The sequence below is a fragment of the Carlito syrichta genome, unplaced genomic scaffold (genome assembly GCF_000164805.1).
Source record: "Carlito syrichta isolate Samal-C Ts95f unplaced genomic scaffold, Tarsius_syrichta-2.0.1 Scaffold304024, whole genome shotgun sequence".
NCBI lineage: Eukaryota > Metazoa > Chordata > Mammalia > Primates > Tarsiidae > Carlito > Carlito syrichta.
This window is the reverse complement of record NW_007248120.1, coordinates 130,454-139,875: the sequence shown is the minus strand read 5'-3', so window position 1 is coordinate 139,875 and position 9,422 is coordinate 130,454. Positions and strand designations below refer to the sequence as shown.

General features: G+C 37.3%; 2 protein-coding genes across 2 annotated transcripts; both read left to right on the top strand.

Moving 5' to 3' along the window:
• The first annotated feature begins 213 nt into the window (after window positions 1-213).
• LOC103261825 (keratin-associated protein 21-1-like) lies at window positions 214-573 on the top strand. The gene has a single exon (XM_008059399.1). It carries the CDS (start codon window positions 214-216, stop codon window positions 571-573), a length of 360 nt encoding a protein of 119 aa, XP_008057590.1.
• Window positions 574-8,124: 7,551 nt separating this feature from the next.
• Window positions 8,125-8,457, top strand: LOC103261824 (keratin-associated protein 21-1-like). The gene has a single exon (XM_008059398.1). It carries the CDS (start codon window positions 8,125-8,127, stop codon window positions 8,455-8,457), a length of 333 nt encoding a protein of 110 aa, XP_008057589.1.
• Window positions 8,458-9,422: the final 965 nt, after the last annotated feature.

The window sequence follows — 9,422 nt, the reverse complement described above, 5'->3', positions numbered from 1 at the left end:
AAATAATTGGTTCATTTTAATGAAACCATTATTGATTGTCAACAGTGACTGGCACATAATAGCTGTTTTAATGTTTGTTGACTAAGTTAGGGAATGAATGGTATGCACTGGCAATTACTGGCAGTACGTATATAAAGGTCCTGGGGAAGAAGAAGACATTCACACTTCAGAAACCCTCTCAACTACCCACCTGAATTGTCTCCTCTTGACAACATGTGTTGCAACTACTACGGCAACTCCTGTGGCTCCGGCTGTGGTTATGGCTCTAGCTATGGCTGTGGATTTGGCTCTGGCTATGGCTGTGGATATGGCTCTGGCTATGGCTGTGGATACGGCTCTGGCTATGGCTGTGGATACGGCTCTGGCTATGGCTGTGGATACGGCTCTGGCTATGGCTGTGGATACGGCTCTGGCTATGGCTCTGGCTACGGCTGTGGATTTGGCTCCCGTTATGGCTGTGGATATGGCTCTGGCTACGGCTGTGGATTTGGCTCCCGTTATGGCTGTGGATATGGTTCTGGCTCCTGTGGCTGCAGACCATTTTGCTTTAGAAGGTGTTATTCTTGCTGCTAAAGCATCACTATTGGGACCATTTGCTCCTGAAATGACATGTTGCAGATGACGCTGATTAAAGGATCCAGACCCCGAGATTTCTATATTCAAGACATTATATGCTTCTGACAGTCTTGGACCTCCAGGCTCATATTTCTTAGAATGGAATATCTGTGACCCTAAGATCCATGGTGTCATCTCACTATTTTCCAAATGTTAGCTTTTAATCTCTTAATTTCTAATTCTCTATATGACTGTATTGATAACCACAACATCTACAGTTGGAAAAATTGCTTAAATAAAAATGGCTCTTTATTTCTAACAAGTCTTTGTGTATTTGCTTGTGAATTACTTCTTTCTTGAAGTGTCTTGGCCTGTTTTGAAAATTGGGCTAAAAATATGTTGGCTGAACCTTAGTTACTTCATTGACATTATACAAATGTTTCTTCTTATATATGTATCACAAATAACGTCTTCTCTACCTACTTCTCATATGTCACATGCGCAACCATTCACATACCCAAGCACAAATCACAGCGTATTGCAGAACTGTGCTTTAGAAATGGCATTGAGTATCCATAATGGAGTTGGAAAAGAAAAGGAAGGAGTGACATTTATTTACGAGGTTACAAGAGTCCCAGGGAGAGAAGACAAAGTCTAAATGCTTAAGAATTCATGGAATAGAAGAAATTATTTCTAGACTTATTGAAAAATTACAGTCAGACTCAGGTGTTGGGCATGAAGAATAAAAGCCTAAGGTAAAAGTAAATTAGAAGGAAAAATATCCTATCACATTATCTGTATTTAATGGAAGTGCAAGTATAATAGTTTGCATACATGGAGGTTGAGAGGAGAGGAAAGTGATTTAAGCCACTTAACAAATATTTTGAATATTATTGAATAGATCCTGTCCTAGACACTGAAGGTAAAGTAGAAAAAATTATAGTCAAGTTTCATGCTTTTGGAGTGTTTACATTTTAATAGGCAAAGAACAATAAAATTACTTATAATAAATTCATAGAAACAATTGCTACAGAAGGAATAAAATAGCTTAATGAGAAAAAGAGTAAAGCTTGAAATGTTAAAGAGACTGCTTGGGGAGGTATTTTGAAATTGTGACATTTGAGCTGGTAACTAAAAATTGCCAGTAACAAAGACTAGAAAGGAGAGTAACAAGCGCAAACAGGGAAGAGAAGTTCTTTACGTGTTGGGTGAAATTAGGTGGTGTCACATTTTTCAATTGGAACAAAGAAATCTCCAGTATTTCAGTGGGGTTCTCTTGAGATTAGGGTAGAAATAAAAATGGAATTAAATAACTTTGTCTAGTTGCCTGGCTGACTTTCTAAAGTGGAGCATTTACTACTTTTCGGGTTTTGATTTTAGTGTCCTTTCCTCAGCTGACCATCCAGAACTCAATCATGTGAATCCTACAATAGAAAAAAGCCTTTTAGGTTCAGCAGCAATCATATTTCAACTAACAATAACAAATGTGTCATTACCTTATCCCCATAGCAGGGTTTTCTGAACCAAGTTCAACTCTCTGAGCTCCCTGGAGTTAGAAGACACTACAAGTGATTGACTCCAAGGAAGATAAAAAGTCAGCCCTGGAGAGAAGTTATGTTCAAGGCAGATTCTGTCCAACTGATAGAGAATTGGAGTTTCTTTCACAAGCAGGATGGTTTTTGCATCTGGGATATTTGTGATCTGAGGACTGACAATACTTTTTAAAACCCTGAAGTTAGTATTACAAGCAATGGAAGGGAATTCTAATAATTAAAGCTCTTAAAAAATATAATTTATTGTTTTATTAAGTTCTTTGTTATTGAAAGCATTCAATAATAAGGGAAGATATCAATTATTAGGCATTTATAAATTAATTTATATATCAGGAAGAGTTCTTGGCAAACTAATACTTAACATAGCTTCAAAATCTGAACTGTTGTGACTCTAATTGAAGAACATTTTGAGACATTCAGCTTGTGTGAAATAAGAAAATAGTAATAATGTTAACAGAGATAGGGATGAAAAAATTAGGGAATGTCTCTGTATTTGTCTATGTGTGTGTGTGTGTGCATGTGTGGGTAGTGTGAGTCTGGTAGAGTCTGGGAAAAATGAATTGTGGCTTTACATATATAGTCATGTTATGGAGGAGAGGGAAGAGCATTTTTATTAGGGAGTACTTTCTGTAGTCATGAAATGATTTAAGCTTCAAATTCCTTTATAACACAAAGTTCTTTTCTTTGATGAATTATTGCATACACATTGCAGAGGTCCAAATTTGTACAATCATACACATTGCAGAGGTCCAAATTTGTACAATCAGTTGTTTGTTCTTTCAGTCACTTAACAAACCTTAAGATTCATGTTCTGGGTATATGGTATGATTAGTGTGGGGATTAAGATAAAACGCATAGTCTTTTCTTCTAAGAATTGAAAATCTTCACTTGGATGCAAATTAGTAAATTGTACATTCACATTATAACAGTATGCTTGCAGGTATGATGGGGTTACCAAGAAGAACTCAGGGGGAAAAACTAAGTCAGTCAGGGAACGAGAAGGTTAGATAAAGGTCAGAAATTGCTTCCAAAGAAAAATTATGTATGAACAGAGCCATAAAAAATGGAGTAGAATTGGTCAGTTACATAAAAGTGTAAATAGAATTTAAGAATTTAGGGAAAAATACAAATAAGCTGGCAGTTTATTGCTACAGTAGTAGCACAATTGACAAATTTTTAAACAGTAGCCACACCCATAGAGGAATTCTCAGGTTTCTTGAATGAGCTGCACTGTCCAATTGTCCAATATGGTAGCCACTAGCCAGATGTGGACATTCAGCACTTGAAATATGACTAGTCCAAGATGGAACATGTAGTCAATGTAAAATATACAGTAAATATCAAATATAAAAAAAGAAAACTATCAAATAATCAAAAAATATTAATCATATACCAAATGATAATATTTGGGAATATTAGATTAAATAAAACATGGTACAAAATCAATTCACATTTAAATAATCTTTTTAAAATGGTCATTGAAAAATTTAATTTTTTCCATGTGTTTCATAATATATTTCTACTGTACAGTGTTATTCTAGAGGGTCAATCACAACAAATTGACCAGGAGAAGACACTAGATAGTAGGAAAAGCCATGTTGGCTCACCAGCAAAAATCAGGGACTCTAACCATGTTGTCTAGATATAAATCTGAGTCACGGAGACCACAATTGCCAGTGCTGCAGACTTCCATGGGGTGCCTAGTAAAGACCAAGTTTCCATCTGGGATAATTTATTTAGTAAATGGATGTCCTATTTTATTTCCTGGTACAGTAACAGACTACCTGAGACTGAGACATTTATAGTGAATAGAAATTTCTTAGCTCTCTGTTCTGGAGGCTGGGAAGGCCAATATCAAGGTGGTGAGGGCCTTCTGGATGTATCAGAACATGGTGGAAGGTCAAAGAGAGGACAAGAGAGAGCGATCAAGAGGTGGCAAGCTCATACCTGCAGTAATAAATCCACTTTCGTGATAATGGAATTAGTCCATTTATGAGGGAGGAACCCTCATGACCTAAACATGTTTTAAAGGTCCCAATACCTTGACAACAGCAATTAAGTTTCAACATGAGCGTTGTTGGGGGCAAACATTTAACCCATAACAATAAGATTAATCAATGTTTCATTTGTTTAGACACAGAGAAGGATACCTAACTTATGAAAAATGCATACAAAATTCCATATTGATTAAAGTTCTAAGCAAGAAAGTTAAATTATTAAAGAACTAGAAGATGATATAGATTTTGAGGAATTTTGCAAGCCAGCTGTTAAGCCATTGGTAATTTGAAAGCAATCATGCTAGGAATGCTTGTACTATGGCAATTGACAAATTGGACACCACCATCCCAAAACCCAACAAAAATCATTAAACAATTAATAGCACACCATTGCTCATATTCCTCCAGCCATTGAGAAGAAATGTATTTTTTCAAAAATTTTATAATAGGTATATATTAGTTATGAGGCTGAAAAATAAGAAATATCCATAGAAATCCTTGGAGATAATTGTATCAATATCGATTGCTCTATGTTCAGAAATGTTTCATGTAACAACTGGTAAAAAGACAAAAACTGTCCCAAAGGAAATGGTGATTTACAGTTCCTGAATAATTTCTAAACATATATTTTAAAATTTAACATTCTATGTTCTAGAATAGTGCTTGAGTGACATATGTGTTCAAAAATTCTTGCAAGATAAATTATACTGTCTAGTCACTGTCTAGAAAAACAATCAATGGAAGAATGCAAATAAATATTGTCATGATAAAACTACTTTGGGAAGAAAGCAGGTGAGATGTTAATGTGGAAAGGGTCATGGAGATTGGAGAAATGAACCCAATATTAAGTATTGAATTTTAGTGGAAATAATTATAATATTGGGACAATCATAATTAAAATGTAAACCTAGAATCCAATATTTTATTTTTGACATGGAAGTTGCTGATCTATGTTGTTTTTGTTCTTATATTGACAAAATTTGAGATGTTTAGAAAAGTTGTCATTTTTACTGGTGTTCCAGTTTCTAACATTCACTTGCAGAGTGTTAAGAAGGTTATACTCTCAGTAGAGAACACTGTGCCATGAGAAGAATGGCTATAATATCACTTGTGGGACATAAGAGTTAAGCGGGGAGCCTGCGGGTTCGAGACCCTCCTGGGCAGCGAGACCTCATCTCTACCATAAATCAAAAAATCAGCCGGGCGTGGTAGCGCATGCCTGTAATTCCGGCTACTCGGAAGGCTGAGGGGGAAGGATCACCGGAGCCCAGCAGGTCGAGGCTGCGGTGGCTGGGAGTGGCCACTGCACTTCAGTCTGGGCGACAGAGTGAGACTCCAACTCAAAAAAAAAAAAAAAAGAAAAAAAAGAAAAAAAAGAAAAGAAAAACCCAGATGACGGAAGTGTAAGACAAAAGTTGCAAAATGTTGACAATTTCAGTCAAATAAAGTAAATATTTTACATTTGAAACACTGAAGAAAAAAATAATTTAGGGTTCTTTCCTTTGCTCTAATGTTCTAGTAGGAGTTAAGTCAATTTGATTCTAATACTAAACAGATGAGAGTACTTGGACAAGTGACTGAACAACCCTTGGCCTCTGTTTTCTCATGTATGACCTGTGTATAAAGATAAAAGCCACAGGTACATGAAAAGGCACTCAAATCACTAATTATCAGGAAAATGCAAATGCGAATCACAATGAGATATCACCTCGCATCTGTTCTGATGGTTATTATTATTATTTTTTTGAGTTAGAGTCTCACTCTGTTGCTCAGACTGGAGTGCAGTGGCCGCTCCCAGCCACCGCAGCCTCGACCTGCTGGGCTCCAGCGATCCTTCCGCCTCAGCCTTCCGAGTAGCCGGAATTACAGGTGCGCGCTACCACGCCCCGCTGATTTTTTGATTTATTGTAGAGATGAAGTCTCGCTGCCCAGGCGGGTCTCGAACCCGCGGGCTCAGGCAATCCACTCACCTCAGCCTCCCAAAGGCGCGGGATTACAGGCTGAGCCACCGAGCCTGGCTTCTGGTGGTTATTATTAAAAAAAGAGAGAGATAACAAGTACTGGGAAGAATGTGGTGCAGAGGAAACACTTGTGCACTGCTGGTGGGAATCTGAATTCATATGTGGAGGTTCCTAAAATTAAAGTTAGAAGTATCACGTGATTCAGCAATCTGATGGGGTTTATGTTCAAAGGGAAAAAATAATTAGTAGCTCCAAGAAATATCTGCCCTGCCATGTTCATTGCTGCACTATTCACAATGGCCAGGACTTGGAAACAACATTGCTCATTAATGGATGAATGGACAAAAATCTGTAACACACACACATGATGGAATATTATTCAGCCATAGAAATGAAGGAAACCTGGCCACTTGCCACAACAGCATGAATAAACCTGGAGGGCAATATGTGAAGTGAAATATCAGATACTGCATAATGTTGCTTATATATGGAATCTAAAAAAGTCAAACTTACAGAAACAGAGAATAGACTGGTGGCTTCCAGGAGGTGGGAGGAAGGGGAATGTTGGTCAAATGGTACAAACTTCAGTTTTAAAATTGCTGTGTCTGGAGAGCTAATGTGCAGCTTGGTAACTGTAGTTAACAATATTGTATTGTATAATTGAAATTTTCTGAAAGAGATCTTAATTGTTTTCATCACAAAACAAAAAACAAACGAAACATTAAGTGAGGTGATAGATATGTCTGTGGTAATCATTTCACTATATATGTATACCAAATCATTGCAACATATACCTCAAACTTATACAATTTTGTTAATTATGCCTTAGTAAAACTAGAAAATAAGAAAAAACTTCATACTTCATTTTGTAAAAATTAAGTGAAGTAATCGATGTGAGTGTGAATAAATAAGGAAAATATAATTATTGTTATTATTTTTCTATATAACAACCTCCAAATTAAAATTAAAATAAAATTTACAAATTATATTTACCAATGATTTTTTAAAATTCCACAATTTGTTTTTTTTTGAGAGAAGCTCCCATAGTGGGAGGGGACCCGAGGGGGTAGCTGAAATTCCACAAATTTTACATGTGGAAGAAATTCTACAGGTTCTCATTCAACAGTTAGTGAGTGTCCATTTTGTTAGATTCACAAAAAATAAAGACAAAGTTATTGATCATAAGTAACTCACATCTGTCTGAGAGAATCAGATGACTAAAATGGAGTATGGTAATATAACATGTTCAGGACCACCATAAAATTAGGACAGAGGATTGGTGTCCAGTGTAGTTTGTGAATGTACAGAATGTTTCTTGTAGGAGATAGAGCTGAAGCTGTGTTTTAAAGGATCAGTACGATTTTGGCAGGTAAAAATTTGGAGATGTTAAGTGGGCAAGATGTCTCAAAGAAAGTACTACGCTGAAAAGTTTCAAGAAATCTGCGAGTGTATTAAATTGCATTGAACAAAGTCCTGGTTGCTTTTATTTTGCCAGATTGCATCAGACCCCTGTTTTCTTTGCCTCAACTGTTGCTCCAGTTACCACTTCAGGGGGCCATTCTGCAGGGGCTCCACCCACTTTCTTTCAGTTATAACCTGAGAATGCCTCATCTTATACATTTGTAGCTTGCCTCTCACTTCTAGCCGGGGGGTTTCCTGTTGATACTGAGGTAAAATATGCTGGAACATCTCAGTGCCCACTTACTTGTACCTGGAAGTACAGGAGAGTTAATGGTTCCTGGAGTAAAAATCTAAATTAGATTTAATTACCTGTCACAAGACATATGTGTTCAATGTGTAAGTTACAGCTGTTTTTTTAGAATTCTCATGACTGACTAGGGACAAATTCCTGACATAATTACCTGAAAAGCTTGTCCTTAGAATGAGAAGCTTTTTAAAAATGAAAATTACTGTGGTAATGAGGCCATGGAGTCTGTGTTATGTGCTCCGCCCATTTCTGGTAGTATATAAAGGTCTCAGGGCAGGAGATGACATTCAGACTTCAGAATCCTTCACCTGCTTCTCTACTGAACGATTGAACACCCATCTCCAGACACTATGTGTTGCAACTACTACAGAAACTCATGTGGTAGCTGTGGATACGGCTCTGGCTATGGCTGTGGATACGGCTCTGGCTATGGCTGCGGATACGGCTCTGGCTATGGCTGCGGATACGGTTCAGGCTATGGCTGCGGATACGGCTCTGGCTATGGCTGTGGATATGGCTCTGGCTATGGCTGTGGATATGGCTCTGGCTACGGCTGCGGATACGGCTCTGGCTATGGTTGTGGATATGGCTCTGGCTCTGGCTGTGGATATGGCTCTGGCTACGGCTCTAGCTGCTGTGGCTACCGGCCATTTTGCTATAGAAAATGTTATTCTTGCTGCTAGAACATAACTGCAGTGCACCTTTTCTTCTAAAATGACCATTACAAGGCCATTTCTGTTTCGGTGTTTTACAATCCTATCAGATTCCACTGAATAGAGAGAAGTCAGAGCCTGCAGAAAATGATTGTCTTTTAAAATCCTGCTTGCTATTGTGGGGACCAGAGTTACTCCATAATATTTCTGGAAGACAGAAGATGTAATTTTGGCCATAGTCCAAGTGTATAGCCATTACCTTCTTATTCTTTGTTTCTGTATTAGGAGTGTTTCCAAATAAACATGTTTCATTGACTCAAACAAGTTTTCTTACTTTTTTCCCAGATATGCTATTGACCTTTATTTTTGTCTTACATTTCTATGATCAAAGATTAGGATGGCTAATACTAAGCTACTCATTCCAATTGTGGCTTCCATTCTGATTGGTCAGTTCCTATGACATAGTGGATGTGACATATCTTGAACATCATCCCTGAAAAAATGCCTCCTTATTGGCTGAGTCTTGTGTTTTTAATTTATTGTCCATAAGCATCTGTATCATGACTCTGGGTCTATTCCTTTCTTTGTTTCCATTTTAATCAGCAAGAATGCACTCTCCAATAAATGTACACTCACACACCCTGAATGCCACAGAAGAGTCTGCTTTGAGAAAATGCTAATGGTGCAAAAATGAGTTGGAAAGGGAGAGACAGAAGGCTAAAAAGCTAGGTATACAAATGACTTACAGACTGGTTAAATGGGCCTGCATTTGTTTGTTGGATTAGATAATGAAAAAGAACAGATAAGCAAGAGGAAACTGGTGAAGGTAGAATCTGTAAGATCTTAGACATCAACAGTGAAGGAGAAGGGAGAAAAACCCAGAGAAGACAATATCTAAAAAGTGTATATTATTTCTTAGCACTTAGAATTGTGAAGGAATTTAGAGTGGTATATTACAGTTGTATATCTTAAACACTGGTGTTGTGAAATTAGTA

Bases quoted from the DNA above. Each gene is read 5' to 3' on its own strand.
- LOC103261825 (XM_008059399.1), top strand. From the start codon at position 214: ATGTGTTGCAACTACTACGGCAACTCCTGTGGCTCCGGCTGTGGTTAT.
- LOC103261824 (XM_008059398.1), top strand. From the start codon at position 8,125: ATGTGTTGCAACTACTACAGAAACTCATGTGGTAGCTGTGGATACGGC.